This window comes from Diabrotica virgifera, chromosome 1 (assembly GCF_917563875.1).
Source record: "Diabrotica virgifera virgifera chromosome 1, PGI_DIABVI_V3a".
Classification (NCBI taxonomy): Eukaryota; Metazoa; Arthropoda; class Insecta; order Coleoptera; family Chrysomelidae; genus Diabrotica; species Diabrotica virgifera.
The window spans coordinates 230,178,646-230,203,329 of NC_065443.1; the positions used below are offsets into that span (position 1 = coordinate 230,178,646).

General features: G+C 34.9%; 1 protein-coding gene across 2 annotated transcripts in view; it reads right to left on the reverse strand.

The window, feature by feature from the left end:
* Positions 1–865: 865 nt before the first annotated feature.
* Positions 866–24,684, reverse strand: part of LOC126882768 (membrane-bound alkaline phosphatase-like) — a 118,345-nt gene continuing 94,526 nt past the window's right edge. The window contains exon 7 of one of the 2 annotated variants that reach the window (XM_050647768.1): positions 866–1,090. In XM_050647768.1, coding sequence (XP_050503725.1) covers positions 888–1,090 — 203 coding nt within the window. In that variant the 3' untranslated portion in view covers positions 866–887. Of the gene's footprint in view, positions 1,091–18,270; positions 22,164–24,684 lie in introns of those variants that run through there. The other variant, XM_050647765.1, reaches the window with a different exon arrangement.

A 24,684-nucleotide genomic window follows, 5' to 3' on the forward strand; every position in this document is an offset into this window, starting at 1 on the left:
TTTCAACTTGCTATCTGCTTTATTTTCAGTCCTGTAACATTTTGAAAAAATGAATATTTTTTACGAAAGCTGGATTGCAAAATTTATTTTGCAAAACCTATTTAACCGATCTTAATAAAATTTACAGTGTTATTTTATTATGTCATATGCTTTTTCTGGGTCAAATATGAAGGTCGAAAGTATAGCATAAATGGTTGAAAAACGTAAAATGCGAATACTTGTTTTTGTATGGTTTTTTTCGAAATTATTGCTATTTTACAACAAGAGTAACTATTTTTTAAATTTTTAACCATCTCTATATTGTAGTAAATTTAATTACGCAACTTTTATGTCAGTACAACTTTTCTCGGAAGGGAATACTTTTAAAGTTATAATAAAAAAACCAAGAAAAAAATCGAATTTTTCCTTAATTTTTTGACATTTTGATTATTTAAACAATGTTCCGGACCTTTTTGAGAGGGAGGATAACTCAAATATTATTATTTGATTTATTTTCAAGCAATTTCTGCAAAAAAATTTGAGTCACCTCTCAACGTCCAAATGTACTAATATTTTTACAGATGCGCCCTGGTCTAATAATAGTAAGGCAGGTAGAATAATTTTTATTTTCTTAGATAACTGTAATTCGGTACAAAAAGAGAATTGGGGAACGTTGAACTATTATCTTTCTATTTCACACGGTCAGTTGCCTTTCTCTTAAAAAAATAACTTTAAGAGTTTATATCCCGTTAAAGCGAGCATCCACATCCACATAAACTCAAATAATCTTATAGCGTTTTTATTGACTGCCGTTGAGAAGTTGTACTGTATGATTTAATTATTATAACCATGATCGTTTCTCGCATTATTTAAGAAAAACAATAAATTTAGTAGGTATAGATTTATTTTTACGATTCTTTTTTATAAATATCACATTCAAATTCAGTACTGGTACACGACGCCAAAGCCATAAGATGAGCAATGGCGTTTTCTTCCATTACGCCAGTAAACAAGTGCGCCCATGGTCCTAGCGCAAATATTCCAGTGTCGTCCGCTCCGTGTGTTTCTTTTACTAAAGGAGCCAGGGAAGGCCATTGAAATTCGTTGTTTTCTGAAAAAAAAAATTTGTGAAAATGACCATTCAATTTATACACATAGTACAAAAAATTGTAATCGATGTTGAACTACTTGTTGATATCGTTGATATTATTGATTTTGAGTTGAGGACAAAAATATGACATCGAATAAATCAGGATGTAATATAAAACAGTAAAACAGTGATAACCCTACCAAAAAACAACGTCCGAAAAACTGTAGCGATAAAAGAATGATAACCCTTATGAGCCACACTTTGAAAATCTTTCTACGTATCATCCACAGTAGAATCAGCGATAAATGTGAAGAAGACCATGATGAAACACAATTTGGCTTCAGAAATGGACTGGGAACACGGGACGCACTCTTTGCACTAAATGTATTCTTGCAGAAATGCCGAGTTCAAAGGAAAGACGTCTTTGCTGTATTTATTGACTATGAGAAAACCTTTGATCGAGTAAAACATCACAAATTAATTAAAATATTAAAGAATAAAGGATTTGACAGTCAAGATATACGAATCAGAAAAATTACACTGGCGTCAAACAGCGACAACTTGCATAAATGGAAAATCAACAGAAATATGCAAAATACAAAGAGGTGTCAGGCAGGGTTGTATACTATTCCCGCTGTTATTCAATTTATATTCAGATAGAATATTTAAGGAAGCGCTGCATACTTTGGAATGGGGTGTGAAAATTAATGGAATAATTCTGATAAATACAATCAGATATGCAGACGATACAGTTATTTAAGTGATTATATGAATGAATTACAACACCTTTTAAATGCCATTGACACAGTGGGAAGAGAGTTTGGCCTAAACGTAAACTGTTCAAAAGCAATATACATGGTATTTAGCCGTTTGGCCCATCAAGATTCACGGTTATATTATGTTGATGGTCATATAATTCAAAAAGTACCCAGTTTTAAATATCTTGGTTGCCATATTACTGAACAACTAGATCCAGATAAAGAGATAAAATGTAGAATCGAGATAGCCCGCCACCAAATATAGAGAGATGGCCTATTTTGGACACGTAGTAAGGGGAGACCGGTATAATATTCTTCAACTTATTATGATGGGTAAAATCGAAGGACGCAGAAGAATTGGTAGAAAGCAGGCCTCTTGGTTGAAGAATATCCGGGGGTGGACAGGAAAAAAGAAAGCAAAAAACCTATTTAGAATAGCTTGAGACAGAGAGAGTTTCGCCATGTTAATCGCCAACGTCAAGAAGACTTGATAGGTCACGTTAAGAAGAAGAAGAAAACATTAATTGACCTGGTGCTCATATATGGGCGTAAGACGTGGACGCTGACAAAAACAATGCAACGAAAATATGTTTTGAGAGAAAAATACTTAGCAGGATCTTCGGAACCTATCAGCATCCCAATTCTAACCAATACCGAATGATAACAAATGTCGAGGTCAGGCAGATATATTGGGCTAGCAACGTAGTCCAAAAGATAAAATCCCAATGTCTAAGATCTGCGGTGCGGGCCATGTTCATTGCGGGCTCCCTAATAACCGCACTGCCAAGTTTATCTGGGAAGAAGCCCTGACAGGGAGAAATCACTTAGAAAGTTCACGAATGCGATGGAGATATATTATATATGATCAGATTTAATAATAATGGGACACACTGACGCAACTATCATGGAAGATCGTTTGAGATGGAAGCATGTTTTGCAGTCAGCCATAACCCACCCGGATTGTAGTGCTACGAGAAGAAGAAGCAGAAATTCATATTTAATCAGAATATTTCTGATCACCCATGTCATGCTTCTTTATCCGAGAAACTTAAAACAATAGGAAATAAAGTCAACATTTCAACAACATTCAAAACAACAAACACATTGAGATCTATTCTATCTAAAACTAAACCTAACAATGAATAAGAAAGAACAAAGAATTGTATTTATAAAATACCTTGTGAACGCGAATAATTTTATTTAGTTGAAACATTAAGACCATTCAACCTTAGGATAAGTAAACATCAGTCTTATATAAAAAATAGAGAATTTGATAGATCTCAAATATGTCAACACGCATGGGATAATGAACATAGAGTTCAGTGGAGAGATTCAAGTATAGTCCTGAAAGAAACAGATAGTAAAAAGAGAAAAATCAAAGAAGCGGCTATAATTATGCTAAATGAAACAAATTGTGTCGCAAATTCCTCGGTAGAATTCAGTAGGATGTGGTTACCCATACTAAAAGAGGAAGTCAATAGAAAGAAAATATCACGATTAGTAAGTCAGTAACATATCGAGTTAGTACATATTTTATATTTTAGTATTATGTATATAATATCTATGTATTATTAGTATTATTTCTAATTTAAAATAGCATATATACATATATTAAAGTCGGAATTTGGTATTAGATTTTAGAGTAAACTAAATGTAAGCACAAATACTTACGACGTCGGGATAGTACCACGAGGTTTTTCCTGGTTTTCCCTCGTGATTTACTATGGAGTCTCTAACGCGAGAATTCTACTGCCACCGTTGCATTTGGTTCTCTTTTTAAAGACAGATCACATGCTATGATTTTTTATGGCGGATATTCTTGAGTTGGGTTGATTTCATGTAATCAAATGAACTATCTTTTAGTAAAGTCATCCCAGGAACGCAACTCATCAATATTGGCAATATCATTTTAAAGTCTTTTACTTTAAAATGTATAATACATGTCTGAATTGCCGATATAAATGAATCAGATTAAATAAATTATAAGAAGAATTTTTACTAAGCAACAACATTTTTGTTTAATTTAGTATTATTTTGTATTTTGACAACTATACCCGACTTGGGCGTCGAAGCGTTAATAAAATCATTTTTTTTTTTGGTAAAATTGTGGCTTATTTCCCATTGCAAATAGTTGATTGTAAAAATGCCACAAAGAAATAGCTTCAGAACAACATCATAAATCTTTGGGATTGAGTCCACATTATTGATAGGAATGTATTTATATTCTGCAAAATTTTTCCCTTTTGGCTCTGTGAAGTTGAATCTTATCAAGGGTGTTGAATCAAGGGTATCTCTAGGTGCACGGGTCTTTGGAATTGGTTTATAGACTCTTTTGATACAGCCTTACTGGAGGTAGGAGCTTATGAAGCAGCTACTTTAGGTGTAGCGTCCTTATCTTTTGATAACGAAAGTACAGAATAATCACGAGTAGTGAAAGAGTGCCAATTGATTGGCTTCTATCCACTCCTTCAATAAATGTCGATTTGTATCTATTGGTGCTGTGACTATTGAAATCCACCAAAAGAAACTGAATTTTCTGTTTTTTTTTATATTATGGACAGTTTCTAAAGAATATCTCATTATCATTCAAGTAATATAATTTATTTAGATAAAGGCATTTTATATTTAATTTCGATTCAGAGATCATTACCATCTCTCTATGGACCATTTCGAACTTTTGTTCTCCTCAGGAGACATATTTGCCAAGTATGTCAATTACAAAGAAATAATCAACATTTAGACGCACTCGCGACCTCTATTAAAGAAACGACGAAACCCAAAAGACTCCATTTTCAAACAAATAAATATTTAAAAATAAAATCTTTGAATTTCTTAATTCGGAAACAGATTCTAGTTCAACGATTTTATTTTTAAATATTTATTTGTTTGAAAATGGAGTCTTTTGGGTTATTTTTAAATATTTATTTGTTTGAAAATGGAGTCTTTTGGGTTTCGTCGCTTCTTTAATAGAGGTCGCGAGTGCGTCTAAATGTTGATTATTTCTTTGTAATTGGCATACTTGGCAAATATGTCTACTTTCGATTCAGAGCATCATTACAAGCTGTCCTGAGGAAAACAAAAGTTCGAAATGGTCCATAAAGAGATGATATAATGATCTCTGAATCGAAATTAAATATAAAATGCCTTTATCTACCTGCGTTTTTACTCACGTATTGAGTACTAGGAAAGAGATTTGTTGATCTTTGCCTTGTTGAATTGATGTGTTGTGGAGTGCAACTAGGCTCCCCATGTCTGTGCATTCATCTCCCTTTATTCCTTGCAAATTTTAGAAGAAAGGGTAATGTGTAAAAGAGAAAATCTGTTTCCGAATTAAGAAATCCAAAGATTTTATTTTTAAATATTTATTTGTTTGAAAATGGAGTCTTTTGGGTTCGTAATGAGTACTAGGAAACAGCTTTGTTGAATTGATGTGTTGTGGAGTGCAACTATATAGACTTCCCATGTCTCTGTATTCATCTCCCTTTATTCCTTGCAAATTTTAGAAGAAAGGGTAATAGGTATAAGAGATAATCTGTTTTCGAATTAAGAAATCCAAAGATTTTATTTTTAAATATTTATTTGTTTGAAAATGGAATCTTTTGGGTTTCGTCGTTTCTTTAATAGAGGTCGCGAGTGCATCTAACTGTTGATTATTTCTTTGTAATTGGCATACTTGGCAAATATGTCTAATTTCTATTCAGAGCACCATTACAAGCTCTCCTGAGGAGAACAAAAGTTTGAAATGGTCCATAGAGACATGGTAATGATCTCTGAATCGAAATTCAATATAAAATGCCTTTATCTATCTGCATTTTTACTCACGTATTGAGTACTAGGAAACAGATTTCTTGATCTTTGCCTTGTTGAATTGATGTGTTGTGGAGTGCAACCATATAGATTCCCCATGTCTCTGCATTCATCGCCCTTTCCTCGTTGCAAATTTTAGAAGGATGGGTAATAGGTATAAGAGAGAATCTGTTTCCGAATTAAGAAATCCAAAGATTTTATTTTTAAATATTTATTTGTTTGAAAATGGAGTCTTTTGGGTTTTTTCGTTTCTATAATTTATTTACTTTAAAGAAATGAGAATACCTAGATCCGTAAATCTGAAACCTCTTGTATAACCAATTTCTGGTTACGTCCTTAATCTCTACATTTTACAATTTATAAGGCAAGAAGACGACGAATAAAGGAGAATGAAGGGACTCTACAATATGCAGTCTGTAAAGTAAACTATGTATTTAAATCGAACCTACCGATATGCTTCAAAAGAAAATCTTTGACCAGTGTGTGTTACCGGTATTCATTTATGGAACGAAAACCACTCACCAAAAAGGTAGTGAACAAGATTCGCGTAACTCAGTGGGCTATGAAGCACCAAATGTTGGGTGTCTCTCTGAGGTATCGAATTCCAAACGAACATATACATCGTAGACCACAGATAACATACGCTATCGATAAAATTCGTCGCTAAAATGGAATTGGGCAGGATGCGTCGCAAGATTACAAGACAATCGATGGAGAAAATGTATTGTTGAGTGAACGCCAAGAAAAAAAGCACTACAAATCAGAGGACGTTCATCAGCCAGATGTACGACGTTCTGAAGCGTGTTAGCAATAACTGGATGCAAGCCGCACAAGACAGAAACAGATGAAAAGAGCTGAAGTAGGTCTATGTCCAGCAGTGGACGCGTGTGGTTTGATTATGATAACGTAGTATTTTCTTAAAGGTTTTCTTAAAAGCATAAACCAAAGCATTTTAAGCACAGTTTATTACATGGTTTTAAATATAACGACTATACATTACAAAAATTTTCAAATTTCTTCTTTGGTCCTTTGCAAGAAATGGTTAAGTTCTCCTAAAAGAATGTACACATACTTAAAACCACTCACTTACACACAACTTGCCTCAAAATTCGCCTTTTGCAGTATCTGTAGATACAACGTATCTTTTCTTTGTAAATGAATAGTCTCGTATATATTGTACAGACCCGCAAAAATAACCAGACACTAATGTACACTCCTCCAATAAATTAACGCTAATTTTTCTAAATCTGCAGTACCTATAGATAGATACAACGTAACTTTACTATGTACAACTATGTAGATGAATTGTCTCGTATGTATTATACAGACTTGCCAAAATAACCGGACACTAACGTACATTTCTCTAAGAAATTAACGCAAATTTTCTAAATCTGTTGTCCGATTTTAGTGATTTTTTAAGCCTTATTCTTTAAGAATGTCGCTGTAATGATGTTGTTGTTAGACAGGCAAATTATCATTATATACCAGGTGTACCAATCAAACTGTGTTTTTTTCTATAAGTTTGCAACAGCCTGTGGAATATTCTAGTATTTAAAAAATACTGAAATTAAAACCCAACCGTAGCCTCAGGTTTCCTTAACATTTTGTTTTTTGATGCATTCGCTTATGTTGGATAGTAAAAAAGTTAGGTAACAACTAGCGACTTCTACAGTTGATGCTACAAGGCAAGATTGAGGGCAAGAGGGGCCCTGGACGTAGACGTATATCCTGGCTGGCCAATCTTAGAAAGTGGACTGGTCTAACGTCAACTGATCTATTTCGAGCTGCCGTAAATAGAATAAGATGGGTCAATGTGGTCGCCAACATCTCCAGAAGATAGGCACCTTTAGAAGAAGAACAACTAGCCATGTTTTTTATCAATATACCCTCATATTCTGCTTACTTTAATAAACAAGCCTAAAGTAGGCTATGAGACATTCACAATTTGATAAATGTCAAATTGTTATGAGTCAAAAAGTGTCTGGTTTGTGGTGAAAATTAGTATATTTATTATTTAAAATTTCAAATTAAGTCCGTATTTTTTTTGTTGATTGGTGGAAATGGAACGCGCTACAAGGAATTTGACTCGCGATGAGTGTGTTCAAGCAGTGAGTGACCTTACAAAACGAAGGACTTCTACCATGCTACCATGCTATCCGTCGGAGGTTGAGAGTTGCACATACATCAATTTCCCGTATTGTTTAACGCTTTAGAGAAATATACACTTACAACCGACGTTCCGGACAACGTAGACCTCAAGTTACTACGGTGGTTCAAGACCATTGTATTAGATTATGCGCTTTAAGAGAATGACCACGTCAAGGAATCTTTAAGGGAACTTAGTGTGATTCATAATATCCAACCCAGCATTGATACCGTTAGGAGACGTCTTGTAGCACATTCATTGTGTGTATTCGAAGATCAGCTATAGGCCCAACTGCATACCACCGCAGAGCTATATTACAATTTGACAGAGCACACGTAAACTGGAATAATGACGACTAGGAAAACGTTGTGTTTACATATGAATCCAGATTTTGCCTCTATCGACTCTTAAGAATAATCCGAAATCAAATGAGCGTTGTGCCAAGTGTAACATGCATAACGATTTAATTTAATGGATGGTCTATAATGGTTTGGGGAGCTACTTTTTTAACAGCACGGACAGATATTGTTAAGCGAATGAATCAAAAAACAAATTGTTAAGGAAACCTGAGGCTACAGTTGAGTTTTAATTCAGTATTTTTTAAATGCTAGAATATTCCACAGGCTATTTCTAACTTTGAAGAAAAAACACCGTTTAATTGATACACCCGGTATACAATAACAATTTAGCTGTCTAACCACAACATTATTACAGCGACATAAGAATAGAGCTATAACATATTAAAAAAAATTATTTAAATCGCACAGTAGATTTAGGAAATTGACGTTAATTTCTTGGAGAAGTGTACATTAGTATCCGGTTATTTTTGCGGGTCAGTGTATTTGTAAATTTATCCGATGGGTTTTAATTACGTCTGGTTTGAAAAAACAATAAACCCAATATAAACGATTTAGAGATGAAACAAAAGTCTCATCTACCAGACAGAAAGAAACTTTTTTAATCGCTTTCCCTTTCAATTTTAAAGAAATTATAAACGTAAATACATTTACTAAATCAACTTAGTAGGTCTGTTTAATGTCATTATTAAAATCTTTGAGAACTTATTGGATCACTGTCTCAAGCTTTGCTTTTTTAATGCCTTTGTCGTTGTAGCTCGAGGGCTCTCTTTTAACGGTTTCTGAGCCTCGTGGTCTTTTGTATTTTCCCAGTCTAATAAAAATATTGAGAGGGTAGTTTTGTATTTCAATGGAACAGAAAATAATTGAAAATTGGAATGTTTATTTCATTAGATACCTTTATGAGATAAAAAGAGGAGATAAGTAGATGGAAAAATTGAACACAAATAGGGATTATCTGAAATGTACTTGAGCAAAGGGATTTCTACAATCTTTTGAATGAAGATAAAAGGCACAAAATAATAACTAGATTATATTCTAATATAAGCAGGAATAGACATAAACTTAAATAAACTTAATAGACATAAACTAAAATAAACTAGGAGTAAATATTGTGTTTACATCGGTTGGCAAAATGCAGAAAAAACATAAGAGATTAAAAGCCGTATACAAATAGTAAGGGCAAAATTTATGAAAATGAAATATCTATTATGAAGTAGTGGTGTAAGAATGGATGTAAGGATAAGGGCTGTTTCACATTATAAGAATTTTGAACGTGAGAGGGTTTCCTCATGCGGTAGTTTTGAGCACCTATCGATGGCTTAGTGTGAAAACCTCGTATCTCATTAAATTACAATTTTACAGGAGAGGCAAAAAACTGATTTTCTGCATAATATAACCTAAAAACAAAAATTACCGCTACATATTTTTAATTCGAGCACATTGAGATAAATATCTGATATTGGCCTAGAGCTAAAAGTGTTATATGTTGCTATTAAATTGGAAATACAAATATTAACTATGAAAAACACGTAAATATCCTTGCAGTATATAGAGCCTTTGCCCAAGTAACTATGATAACCTCGTATATCTTGATATACGTGTTTTTCATCTTAAATGAGGTTGTGTTTAATATTATTTACGAGGTTTTCATTTTTCAGAGCTTATTGCACACCTCCAAATACTAGGTTGATACAGTACAAATCTTTTAATTTAAGGTTTATAAAATGTTTCTGTACACAGGACTACCTTTTGCTGTTCACAAAAAACATTTCTCCAAGTCGAATCTCTCAAACAAATGCTCCAAATTAAGTACCAAACTCTTGGTTATAAATATACGTGGTATTCACACTAAATCAAGAGAGCAATTGATATACGTGGTTTCTTTTTTCGGCTGTAGAAAATAGTCTAGTGTATTTGGATTTTTTCTAACAGTTGTAAATCGTGAGATACAAGGTTTTCAAACTAAAACCACCAAAATGTCATTTTCTAAAAAAAAGTGAGATACGAGGTTTTCACACTAAACCATCGCTATCCTTTTCACACAATAAGAGCCAAACCACACGGACCACGCTGCAGCGCTACTCTGTGGATCCACAGAGTGGCTGACGATGATTTACCGTGGGCTCTTATGTAGAGTGGCCGGCGCACCCCACACGAGCGAGTGTAGCCGGCCACAGTCGCTCGCATAAGAACCCACGGTAAACTACTTTTGTGGATCCACAGCGTAGCGCTGCAGCGTGGTCCGTGTGGTTTGAGGGTAAGAATTGAGTCGCACGAAGATATTTTTCCGTGTTGTTTGGTATATTATTTTTGTTTACACTTTGTGGCTGAGGTAAGTACATGATACGATATCTGATATGTATCATTACGATGTATCATTACAAATGGGTATTTTTTGTCCATACTTTTGTCCTAATGTACTGTAATGCGTATTTAATTCATTTGCAATTTCTATTTTGTCAGTTCTTATTTAGGTTTTTTAATTAAAAGCCTTAATTTGTTTTTATAATCGTTGTTCTACCAAGTTATTTGTGGGATCTTGGCCACAATAAGAATTAGCCCATACAATCTATGAAATAAACTATTCATCATCATTCTCTTTGCCTTATCCATATGCGGGGTCGGCTTCCCTAATTGCATTTCTCCACACAATTCTATCTTGGGTCGTATCAATGTTAATCCCCTTTACCAACATGTCCTGCCTTATCGTCTCCCCCCAGGTCTTTTTTGGTCTTCCTCTTCTACTCCTTCCAGGAATCTGCACTTTAGCTATTCTTCGTATTGGGTGATTAACGTCTCGACGTTGAACATGACCAAACCATCTTAACCTATGCTCTCTCATTTTGGCATCAGTTGGTGCCACACCTAGACTTCCCCTAATATCTCATTTCTAATTTTATCCTTCTTTGTCACTCCACTTATCCATCTAAGCATTATCATTTCCGCAACATGCATTCGTTGTTCCTCTTTCTTTTTAACTGCCCAAAATTCAGTTCCGTGCATCATAGCCGATCTTATGGCTGTTTTATAGAATTTTCCCTTCAGCTTCATTGGAATTTTTCTGTCACACAACACACCACTCGCTTCTTTCCACTTCATCCATCCAGCCCTAATTCTACTGCATGCATCTCCATCTATTTCTCCATTACTCTGTAAAACCGATCCTAGGTACTTAAAACTATTGCTTTTCACAATTATTTCACTATCCAAAGATACCATTTTATTTGTCGTAACTCCATCTTTAAATGAACATTCCAAATACTCTGTTTTTTTCCTACTAAGTTTTAAACCTTTTTCCTCCAGAGCTTGTTTCCACTGTTCCAGTTTTTGTTCTAAGTCTCTTTCACCATTTCTTATTAACACTGCATCATCAGCATACATTAGGAACTATATAATACTACCCTGTAGTTTCGCTGTTATCTGGTCCAAGCCTAATGAGAATAAATAAGGACTAAGGGAGCCTTGGTGCAATCCTACTTTCACCTGAAATTTATCAGTCTCTCCCACACCTGTTCTAACACTAGTTGTTACTCCCTCATACATATCTCTCACAATCTTTACATATTCGCCAGGGACTCCTTTCTTATTGAGTGCCCACCACAGAATCTCTCGAGGAACTCTATCATATGCTTTCTCAAAATCAATGAATACCATATGAGCGTTGGTCTCTTTATTCCTGTATTTTTTATCAGTTGCCTTACAATGAAAATTGCATCTGTTGTTGATCAGCCCTCCATAAAGCCAAATTGATTACCGGATATTTCGGTTTCTTCACGAATCCGTCTATCAATTACTTTCTCCCATATTTTCATGGTGAGGCTAAGTAGTTTTATAGCCCTGTAGTTTGTGCATTGTTGTATGTCTCTCTTGTTTTTGTAGACAGGTACTAATATATTGCTTCTCCATTCGTCTGGCATTTGTCCAACTTCCATAATTCTATTAAATAGACCTGCTAGCCAACTTATTCCTGTCTCTCCCAATGCTCTCCATACTTCCCCAGGAATATCAGCTGGTCCGACTGCTTTTCCTTTCTTTATTTTTTGAAGCGCTTGAGCTACTTCCTCGTTTGTTATTCTGGTAACCATTGCTGTTACTGTCTCCGTTAACACCACAGGCTGTCTGTCAAATTCTTCATTTAATAAACTGTCAAAATACTTTCTCCATCTCTTTTTAACATCCTTTTCGTGAATTAGTATTTTATTATTTTCATCTCGGATACATCTAATCTGATTAAAATCTCTTGCTTTCTTTGCTCTTTGTTTGGCTATTTTATATATCTTTGCTTCGCCTTCCCTGGTATCAAGTTGATCGTATAGGTTTGAATACGCTTCTGCTTTAGCTTTTGCTACTGCTACTTTCGCTTGCTTTTTGGCGATCATATAGTTTTGAAGATCTATGTCCGATCTGGTTTCTTGCCACTTTTTATATAATTTTATAATTTTCCCTTCTCTTTTATTTTTCCTTGTACTTAATTTGACCACAACCAAGTCTCTTTATCCTCAAACTTCTTTCCTGACGTTTTGCCAAATATTTCAATAGCCGTCTCTCTAATAATATTGGCCATTTTTCTCCACATTGTGTTAGGGATTCCTTTCATGTCCCAACATATTTTTTCTACTATTCTTTCCCTGAATAGACCTTCCTTCTCATTTTTTAGCATCCACCACTTGATTTTTTGTGGTCCTCTTCGATATTTTTGTTTAATTTTGCTTTTTACTTCGATGTCCAGAACAAGCAGCTTATGTTGTTGGCTTACTGTCTCACTAACTATTAAATTGCAGTCCTTGCATTCACGTATGTCTTCTAGCCTTATCATGAAGTGGTCTATTTGGGATTTATGTTGTCCACTTTTGTAGGTTATAAGTTGAGTTTCTCTGTTTTTAAAGAATGTGTTAACAATCGCCATATCCAATGCTGTTGCTAATTCTAGCATGTCATCCCCGGCTTCATTTCTAGTTCCAAAGCCTAATCCCCCATGTATTGTTTCATATCCTGTCTTGGCTCGGCCCACATGTGCATTGAAATCACCTCCTAATATAACTTTCTCCTCTGCTGGAATATCACTCAGTGCGTCTTCTAATTAGTCATAGAAAGCTCTTCTTTCATTCTCACCCAGACCTGTTTGAGGAGCATACACACACACAACATTCAATACCTCTTTATCAATTAGAAATTTCACTGACATCATTATATCACTCGTTCTTACAACTTCTACTACGTTATCTTTCATTTCACTATCAGCAATTATACCAACTCCATTTCTAGTGTTACTACTCCCTACATACCACAATTTATATCCATCACCTAGTTCTTTCGCCCTTTGTCCTTTCCGCCTAGTTTCTTGAATACAAGCAATTTGAACTCTTCTTCGTTTGAGCGCATCCACTAACTTCAGACTCTTACCTGTAAGACTACCAAGATTCCAAGACCCTATCCTGATTTTTCTAACCTGTAATGGTGTTCCCCCTGAGATAGTCCTCACCCGGAGATCCGAACGGAGGCTTATTTTACTTCCGGAACATTTTACCTCAGGAGATGCTATCATTTCAGTGTAAGTTTTTATTGCGTTTGGAGAAGGTCTTTTCATTATTATGGCCTGAAAAGATTTTTGGATATTTGATGCCTGAATGCCTTTTCTATCAGCACCATACCCTGCCCTGCACGTTTAGCCAATACACCACCAATGCAACCAAAGTGCAATATTACCCCACACCCGCCTGCATTTTTCTGTATAGGCGAGGATCCCTACTGTAAGGACTGCCCTATAAGCCAATGTATTGTTGCCCGTATCCCGTCACTAGGGGGCACGTACTTTATTCGGGATACCAATGAAAAACTATTATAAATGGGAAATAAGCCACAATTGAACTAAAAAAATGATTTTATTAACGTTTCTACATCCGATTTGGGCGTCTAAACGTTAATAAAATTATTTTTTTAGTTAAATTGTGGCTTACTTCCCATTTAGAATAGTTTTTCACAAAAATTCCACAAGGAAACAGCTTCAGAACAACATTACAATATCTGTTTTCCATGTACAGAATTTAAAAGACCCTATGTCATCCATTCATTTTTAAATGTTGTTCCCCTCGTTTTAAATGTTGTTTTTAGATAATTCCTCACAAGGCGTGACCGCCGCCCTACTCCAGTCTTCACCGAGTCGTTTACCATATAAAACTAAATATAATTTCCTAGAAAAGGTATACTATTATATGGGTATAGGTATATAATTCATTGGATCCATCCTATTAACGCAAAAAGATACTATTTATATATTTTTATATTCACACATATTGATGGAACACGCTCTATACTCAACGTTAATTGCAACTATGTAAAATAAATTTTATTATAATATACTTAGCAGTTTTAATTACTGTTGTCATCAGTAACATATAATTAATTTGGCTGTAGTTATAAAATGCGTTTTTTTCTTTATCACCTAATTTGTCAAATTCACTGTTAAGTGCACGGCATACACCATTCCAAGCATTTCTCGTCAAGTTTCTATTTTTATATATTTATATTGTTTTGTCCCAAAGAACAGGTCTCGCTTCAATTAATGTTATTAATATTTCACTATCAATCTGAGACATCATAATATAAAATATATGCACCTACTTCAAACAGCCACAAAGTGTAAATGAAAATAATGTACCAAGCAACCAAAGAAACTACCTTCGTGAGACTGAACGACAGTATCATATTATGAAAGGATGCTTTAAGTCCCTATGCTACTGGGTGCGTAAAGACGGCACGACTGCCGTCTGTTGTTGTAGACGAGGGACGGCATAAACACGGCGACTTCGCGGAACGTTTCAACTACCGTCTAGTGAGAAAGGCTTCATACGATTACATGCGCCACCATTGGAATGTCGTCGTGCGTTCTAACCCTCGCACGTTTAAATTCTTATAATGTGAAAGAGCGCTAAGCTTATTGCGTTGCTACGTTTTTAGAAATTTACTCAACGGATCCGTGAAGGTTGGTATTATCGAAGAATGTATCATGGGTAGACGATAGGTAGGGAAGGAATTATACAGAAGTCATGAAGACCCTATTCCACGAATATACGAACCTCTTGGATTATCTCGACAACGAATATTTTGCTGTGTAAAATAAGAAAAATGAAAGTAAATTCAAAATTATATTGCTGTTTATTGGAATAATTATTAGAGCCATTTACTTTCGTATCTACTTCCTATGTTGTACACTAAAATATTCGTTTTCGCGATAATCCAAGAGAGTCGTATATTCGTGGAATGACCCATAAGAGGTCCTCGTTATAGTCTGGTGCGTTTGATTATAGAGGGCAAAATAAAAGGTAAAAGTGATGTAGGAAGAAGACGAACCTCCTGATTACGGAATCTAAGGGAATGCTTTAGTCTGAGCTCTAAACAACTATTTAAAGCTGCTGAAAGTGAAATAAGAATTGCCATGTTCATATCCAACCTTCGATAGAAGATGGAACCTTAAGAATAGGAAATATTGTGTTTATATGGGATTTGCCACAATTATTGATTGTAATGACAATTATAGTTTTACCTATAAAAGTTGATGTTTCCATTTCCGATCCGGAAATCGTTTTCAAAAAATAATAATAAGAAATTGTGTTGAAAGACTGTTTTCACTCTAATGGCATATAAAACAACATAATGTTACTCTACATCCCAAAAGACTGAGAACAATGGGAACCTTCTCTGGTTACACCTCCGAGGCTTATACAATTTGCAAGCCATACGGATGCTGAGACTAAGGAAGATGAGGGAATTTTACAATTTATAATAATTATTATAAATTGTAAAATTATGTAGAATTATTCACGTCCCATCTGCTCAGCGCGGTAAAGTTCCAACGAGAATGGTTCCCTTCGTACTCCAATCGGAGTAAACATATAAATCAAAAATGAATAACCATTTTCAATTTCGTTGCAAAACGAAAATATAGCCGCAACATATTCCAGTCTAATCAGAGAGTGCAGCAAGCACCTCTACCGGCTTCAAAACTTATTAGTCTCTCATCAGGAGGCACATATGCTGCTCTCTCTGATCCAACCAAAACAAACCCCGGCGTGCAGTCCCGGACTGCAACGAACGAAATGGCATAGATGCCCTAGCGGCAACTGGTACCAAAAGACTAAGTTTTTACTCTAATGGCATATAAAGCAACATAATGTTACTCTACACCCCACCAGACTGAAAACAATGGGAACCTTCTCTGGTTAAACCTCCGAGGCTTCTACAATTTGTAAGCCATACGGATGCTGAGACTAAGGAAGATGAGGGAATTTTACAATTTATAATTCACGTCCCATCGGCTCAGCGCGGTAAAGTTCCAACGAGAATGGTTCCCTTCGTACTCCAATCGGAGTAAACATATAAATTAAAAATGAATAACCATTTTCAATTTCGTTGCAAAACGAAAATATAGCCGCAACATATTCCAGTCTAATCAGAGAGTGCAGCAAGCACCTCTACCGGTTTCGAAACTTATTAGTCTCTCATCAGGAGGCACATATGCTGCTCTCTCTCTGATCCAACCAAAACAAACACCGGCGTGCAGTCCCGGATTGCAACGAACGAAATTACATAGATGCCCTAGCGGCAACTGCTACCAAAAGACTAAGTTTTCACTCTAACGGCATATAAAGCAACATAATGTTACTCTACACCCCACCAGACTGAAAACAATGGGAACCTTCTCTGGTTACACCTTCGAGGCTTCTACAATTTGCAAGCCATACGGATGCTGATACTGAGAAAGATGAGGGAATTTTACAATTTATTTGTAATTCACGTCCCATCTGCTCAGCGCGGTAAAGTTGCTTGTTGCACTCTCTGATTGGACTGGAATATGTTGCGGCTGTATTTTCGTTTTGCAACGAAATTGAAAATGGTTATTCATTTTTTATGTGTTGAAAGAGTATATAACCGCCAACGTGTTGAGGAGGTTATGTCTTATCAAAACTAATGTTGACATGTTGGCCATGGTGTTGTAGATAACAGCCATTCTTTGGCTGAAAAGATCTGAGTTTGGATGTTTTATGCCGTATGGTATATCAAATTCTGATTATTTTGTGTGAATCTGCGTTATTTACATTATGCTTTATGCGGTTCTGTGCGTGGGAGTGTTTGTGTATTGTGTGTTGCATATGTTTTTGAAAAATGAAGTGAAAACACTAGCCAAAAATCCTCTACAATATTGTAAACCCTAAATATTCCATCTGGAAAATGGTACAATGGTACCAATGTACGATAGAAAGTAGTGCAAAATTTACAAATCATTCATGCGACCAAGTAAAGTAATAAAGAAGCTCTGAGCTTCGCTGGTGTCGCCACTAGCGGATTACTAATGCAGCTTTCGCCGGTAATTTTTAAATTTATTATTTAATTGTTATCGCTTAATATTTACAACCCAAAAAAATAATTAAATTGTAATCGACTTTTTAAAGATTTTGCTAATCATTTTGACGCTCTATTGATGAAATATTAATTTCTTACTTCAGATACTTTCACAACTATCGTGTTCATGGCGCTAAGATTAATAGATTAATTTATAATTACATATTATTACGGAATATTAAAAAATCTTAAATTCAGTATCTAAAACGTAAGTATATTTAAGGTAAAAATATATACCACAGCTTTGACCAACTAATATTTTTTCTAATTAATGTTTTTAATTTCAATTTTAAATTAATCACTTTGACATTTATGTCAAATTTCCAGGAAAGGTTCCCTGACTTGTCACTACTGGCGCTCACGAACTTTTAAATATCCCCTCTACGTACGAGCTCACAGCGTATACTGATACTAAGATCTTTAATCTAAGACAGACTAAATGACATACCAAGAAAGACAGAAGTGAGTGACACACTAAGTAAGAGAACAGTGCTAAAGCGACGGCATAATGAGATGGACAAAAAACAGAAAAGAGAGGTGGACCAGCACGTAAGCAAAATGACCAAAAATAAAAACGGACAACAAATACAAAACAACAACCCATAACGAAGAAGACACGAAAGGTGATCTAGTAATTTCACAAAATTTAGATCAAAAATCGAAATAAGCAAGCACCGCCTGCTACTCCTACTGAATGATGGTGAAAATGAGGGCATGTTAACATAAGACGAATAATAATTCAATAGTTTTATGTAAGCATAAATAAGATACAATTAGCGTCTCTTTGTAAGGACAATGCAGTTGACTTTACTAAGTAACAAGACATTTACTCAACACACACTACACATTATACTAAAATATGTTTACGAAATCAACTGTACCATGCCAACGGCCTTACTTGTCGAGGAATTTAACTTAAATAAAAAAATACTAAAAATTGTCAGTAAATGGTATGTACCTACAGCTGATTCCAAAAAAGACTGATACGACTCTTAAAGCGTATTTTGTAGAAAATTGAGCAGTGTATTTTGAAGGATAAATGCTTATTATGTACCTACATGCTGTCACTGTCACTGCCAAATCTTAAAATTTGTCAGATAACTTATTCTGTTCAACCTCTAAAAATGGCTGTTTGTTTGTTTATTTTATTATTTGTCTGTCATAATAAATATAATATAATGTCAGACCAATCATACACTGCTCAAAATGTTTAAATCTTACTAAGAGGCGTAACAGTTTTTTTAGGAACCAGCTGTACAGTTACGGTCATTGAATAGTTTACAGGCTTACGTATCTAGAAGCCGATTTTTTAAATTTTTACCTCGTTTAAACGCAACTTTTACGTCAAAGTGACGTTACCAGCGGTGTACCTACAACAGGTCGATTAAAATTAAAAAATCAAAATATTATATTTTACAAAATTTAACAAAATGGAAAGTATAGAAAGAAGTTTTTTTTGATTAAAATAGATTATGATTTTAAAAACGAAAATAAGGAAGTTTGGTTTTAAAATATCCATTTTATTTTAAATTTATTTTATATTAAATAATGATATATAATGATAAATAATAAACAATAATTAATATTTGGTGGAAGCTCCATTATTGTCTATACAACTTTGCAGTCTTATGTTCATAGATAGCACCAGTCCCCTCATGTAGTCAACAAGCTCTTCCCATGCCTGCTCAATTGCTTCCCATAATTCAATTATATTTCGTGGTCTTTCTAAGGTTTCTTTCATTTAGTTTCTTTGTTAACTCTGCCCACACATTTTCGACGAGGGAAGTCTGCACTTGGGAAAGGCCACGGAAGAACATTAACATGAGCTTCTTCCAGTCATTCTCGAACAATTCTACTCGAATACACCGGGCAATTGTCATGTTGGAAGGTGAAGTCGTTGTTGGGGAATCTCTGGATCACCGATGGCAACACTGTGTTCTCAAGAATATGTTTGTAATGTAATCCTGTTAATTTTTCTTCTATATGATAACAAACGCTCGGGCCTTTAGCACTTATCCATCCCCACACGTTGACCGAGAATCCTTCACTATTTGTTAAATGATGCGTAAATTGTTCATCATACCTTTGATTTCTCGGCGTATAAACTGTTTACTCGACCATTGTTATATGAAGTAAAATGCAACCCTAGACCAAAAGGTCTCTTCACGGTTTATAAATTTCTTACAAAATGCAACTCGTCTCCTCTTGTGATCCTCAGTCAAAAAGGTTTCCCTGCAGCTGCACAATTTATCAGTCCACTGTGCCAAAAGGAGATTCTCTATCAAATAATCTACTAACATCTCATCTTGTTGATCTGTGGAGTTCACATATTATGGTTCACGTTCAAATCTGCAGCAACTTGCCTTAGTGACCAACTTTCTTCGAGTTTGGCAATTGCTCTTGCTTTTTGCGCATTATTCAAATGCATTCTAACCATTTTGCAGGAGTTTGATAAAATTTTATTTTATTTTTCAACACTCGCAAAATTTTTGACAAGCATTGACTTTTTGAAATTTTTTGACTTTGACATTTATCAAATCCGTACGACACTGCAATTTTACGGTATTACAATATAAAAATTACAGTGTAAACTATTCAGTGATCGTAACTGTACATACATAGCTGTTCGTCGTAATGCAGCTTTTATAGTTTATATTATTGACTATTTCACTAGACTATTTTTAACTGATAAAATGTCATAGCAACGCCACATTTCTTATTGACAAAACTCCTTCCCAGTTCGTGATTTCTCAGCGACAAAATTATGACAGATCCGTCACAAAGATGTCTGGTAATTATCTTGTTGTCAGTTTGACAAACTTCATTGAGGCGTAATTAATTTTTGACAGATATAATGAATCCCCACGAAAAATCAAGATTTTGATGCCAGTAAGATGAAGAAATAAAAAAATTGGTTTCGGAAAATTTCCCATTGAACACGCAGAGGTCCGGAAGCTCTATTTGGACCCAATTTTTGGAGTTCCTACGGGTGAGAAATTTTATGCTTGAAAGATTTACTACCATAAGAGAACTAGCAAAAATTCTCGAGAATTATGCCTTTAACATGAAAAAATGCAATGGCGAACACTATAAAGAATCGTCTGAAAAGTCAATGTGGAGTACTACAGCAAAAATGGTACAAGAAAAATATTTTACGGAGTACGGCACAAAAATCGACCCTTTTACAGACATATTTTTCACATGTGCAAGATTGGCCAGAGATACCAACCGGAGGCAGCATCAAAGTGTTCAAGAAAAAAGAAAATTCGGTTCAAAAGCATTATCCACCGAAGAACCATTCAAAATCATCCAAAGCTACGACGAGGAAACCCCCGATGGAGCACAAAAAAAGTTTTTTCATCTTTGCTCATTTGAACCTGCTTGGAGAGGTAATGAGGCCGTAAACTGCAAGATTCACTTTTTCCAGAAGGAATATGATGTTAGGGGAGAATTTACAGGCCGAATTGAATACAACAGCATTTTTTCCAAAACAAATCAAGGCGGTTCGAAAAGTTTGGCAAGCAGCAAATGGCTGGTAAGAAATTCATCAAACGAAAATTTATGCCCAGTTAGATTATTTTTGAAATTAATGGGAAAAAGGCGACCAAAGATTTTATCAGACATTCTTTTTCTAACCGTTCACCCCAACTGGAAGGATGGATCTTGGTTCAAAGACTGTCCACTTGGAATCAACGCCATATCTAAGTGGACAAAAATTTCAGCTAAAAAAATTTGAATAGACACAAAAAAAAAATAAAATAACAAACCATTCTCATCGAACTTCAGCTGTGTCAGCCTTGTTCAAGCAAGGTGTTTCCGAACAGGAGTTAATTAAATTAACGGGTCACTCAAATGCAAGCTCTTTAAAACCATATCTGCGGCTGGATTCCAGTCACCACCAGAAGTTGATCGAAAAGCTCAGAACAACAAATGAAGCTGGACTTTCGAGTTCCCAAATCAATTATGCACAAAATCATGCATTGGTAGAAAAGAATAGGCAAACTACTATGGTTTATAATAATTGTACATTTAATATTGTTAACAAATAAATAAAGATTATGTTTCGTTGATATGATGCATTAATTGTCGCGTGAAATAGTCTTGTCGAATATCACTCGAGAGAAAATTATATACCAGCAAAATTTTCTTCTGGTTTTATTCAAGTTTTTTGCCTTTTGGCAATTTTCGCTTATGAAATTTTGACGAAATTACTCGACTGACGTCTCGTGATGTAACTGTCAAAATTTAATTTATACCAGGCAACAAACTTTCATACCAGTCGAAAATATTGCCGGCAAAATGTTCTCTCCTATGATATTATATTTACAATATAATTACAATTTTCATATCACAATCAGTATCACTATTTGGTGGACATATTAGTTTTTTTACAATTAAAGACATTGTAATGCTAGTTTGTTAAGGTTCCTTTATATAATTATTATCACATAAAGAGTTTTCGGTCACACATGCTGCTAACGCCATTAAATGTGGAAGTACATTCTGTTCCATTACTCCGGTAAAGTGATGAGCCTTGGGTCCTCTTACAAAAATACCAACATCGTCTGCTCCATGAGTTTCCACACGAAGAGGAGCTAATGCTGGCCATTTGGTACTGATTTTATCTGAAATAAGAATTAGTTCATGCAAAGCCGATGGTGAATTTTCAAATACACACTAACATCAAAATTTCCACTTCTTTTAAAGCCATTCCAGAATGAATAGAAAATAAATAATATACAGAATTACGATAGTCAATGAATTTGCCATTAAAAAAATGTGCATAATATGGTTCAATATGTGTACCTACTCTAGTTAGATAATAAATTGTAAAAAGTACATTTACAAAAACAGGAGGAAGATAAGTCAAATCCTAAAACAGAACAAAAAGAAAAGGAAAATTATTTAAAGAATAACGATAACGATAACAATTGAAAAAATATAAAAAAGGAAGAAAATGGATAGTCATAATAGAACATAAAAAGATCAAAGCCTTAGTTTTTATGACATACCGATCATAAATATATCAACAGATAAAAGAGACCAAGAACAACTGAGCAAACGTGGACTATTTCAAACAAAAAACACAAAAATCAAATCATACCTACTCGTGCTGAAAAGATAGAAAATCTCACTAAGGAACGAAAAACCTATACCTGCAGCATAGTGTGGATCAGATCATAAGCTGCTAAAATGAACTGCAGACTAGAATTATTGTACAAAAGTAAAAACACATCAGGCAAAATAGCTAAGGGTAAATATTGAGGAGGAATTCAATATCCATATAATAAACACGGAAAACCCTCAAATATTAAAAGAGGCAAATAAAACATGTCTGCCATTTGGCAGACCTCGTTGGCCCAAGATGGTTGGTTAGGGTTTCTCGTTTAGAGTTTCACCATGTTCCCAGAGGTATTCTTTTAACTTTTTCCAATTTTACGATACTATAATGTAGATTAAATTATAAGTACAGTGGAACCTCAATAAGTCGGATTAATGGAGACCGTGGCCGATCCGGGTTATCGAAAATCCGGGATAGCCGGAGAATATGGTAAAAATTAATAAAATACGGTTTACTTACAGATAAACTCCATTATAATTGCAAAAACATGAAATACATATACACAGTATGTATATCTAAATTAATTACAGTTTTATTCAGTATTGTTTATTTCGTGGTAAAAACTGAGTCAAAGTGAAAAAATGTTTGTTTTGTCTGATGAAAATCGGTCCGGGTTAGCCGGATTTTCGGACTATCGGATGCCAACTTATCGGGGTTCCACTGTACAACCATTGTTTGGTTCTGGGTCTATTTAGCAAGTATATATGAATTCACTGATGATGGACTGATAGGTCCGAAATTTCGGACGTATTTCTATTTCTTGTGATGTCTCATTCTCTATTTTGATGTAAGCTTTCTGATTCCAATATATATTAGAATTATTCGCAGATCTTTATTATCTATGTCTTTTCTTTCAAGAATGTCTCTTAGCTTATCGTGGCGCACTTTGTCAAACTCTTTTTTAAAATCGATAAAACATGCATGTACTTCTTAATTAACGTCTAGACATCTTTGTGTAACATCATTCAAACCGAAGAGAGCTTCTCGAGAACTTTGCCCTTTTCTGAACCCCATCTGTGTATTACTAATAGATCTATTCTAAGACAATTCAAAAGATACATCAATCTCAGAACACAAAAAAATCATACAATAAAAGAGGCAGAACCGATAATTTTACGAGCTGCATGAGAGAAGACTCTCAACTAAGAAACAAAAAACCCAGGGAGTAATGACACCACCAGCGGAGACTGTGAAAGTAATGATGGAAATTGGTAATACTAAATTATGCACAGTATGATGTGAATTACAGGATATAGGTCTCCCTCAGCCTTTTCCACGTATTTTTGTTTTGTGCTGGTTGCATCCAATTTTTGTGGATCCGTTTTATTTCATTAGACCATCTTGTTGGCGAAGGACATCTACGCTTATGCTTATCTCGATATGTTTCTTGTCTTGGTCTCCAGTGTATTATTCGCTGTGTCCATCTATTATCCGGCATTCTAGCTATGTACCCCGTCCAGTTACACTTAACGGTAATAATTCTTTCTATGGCATCTCTCACTCCTGTTCTCCGTCTTCTTTCCTTGTTCGTAATCCAAGGATTACTGAACACCAGACAGATAACATAAAAAGCGAGAGAATATGCTAATAATGCTGTGTTTCCTAGATTACACAAAATGCTTTCGATTCAGTGTCTCCCAACTAGTTGACTCTATTATAAAGTCACTACATAGAGCTTCTCACACTGCACAATATCACCATTATTATATAACATATATCCTGAATCTATAATGAGGAAAGTACTAGAGTAATGGGATAGAGGAATCACTATAGTTGGCAGGAAAATCAGTAACCTACGATACGTAGATAACACACTTATACTAGCAGGGAATGAAGTCCAAATGATTATTATCACCCAACGGCTAAGCCTGATAAATAAAGAATTCAGACTTCCGATCAACACCGGGAAAACAAAATTAATGATCGGAGAAAGGCAAATGATAATCTACTACACATACACCAATTGGCGAATTTCGAAGTAATAGACAGATTTGAGCTCCGTGGACTAGCAATGGCCCGAACAG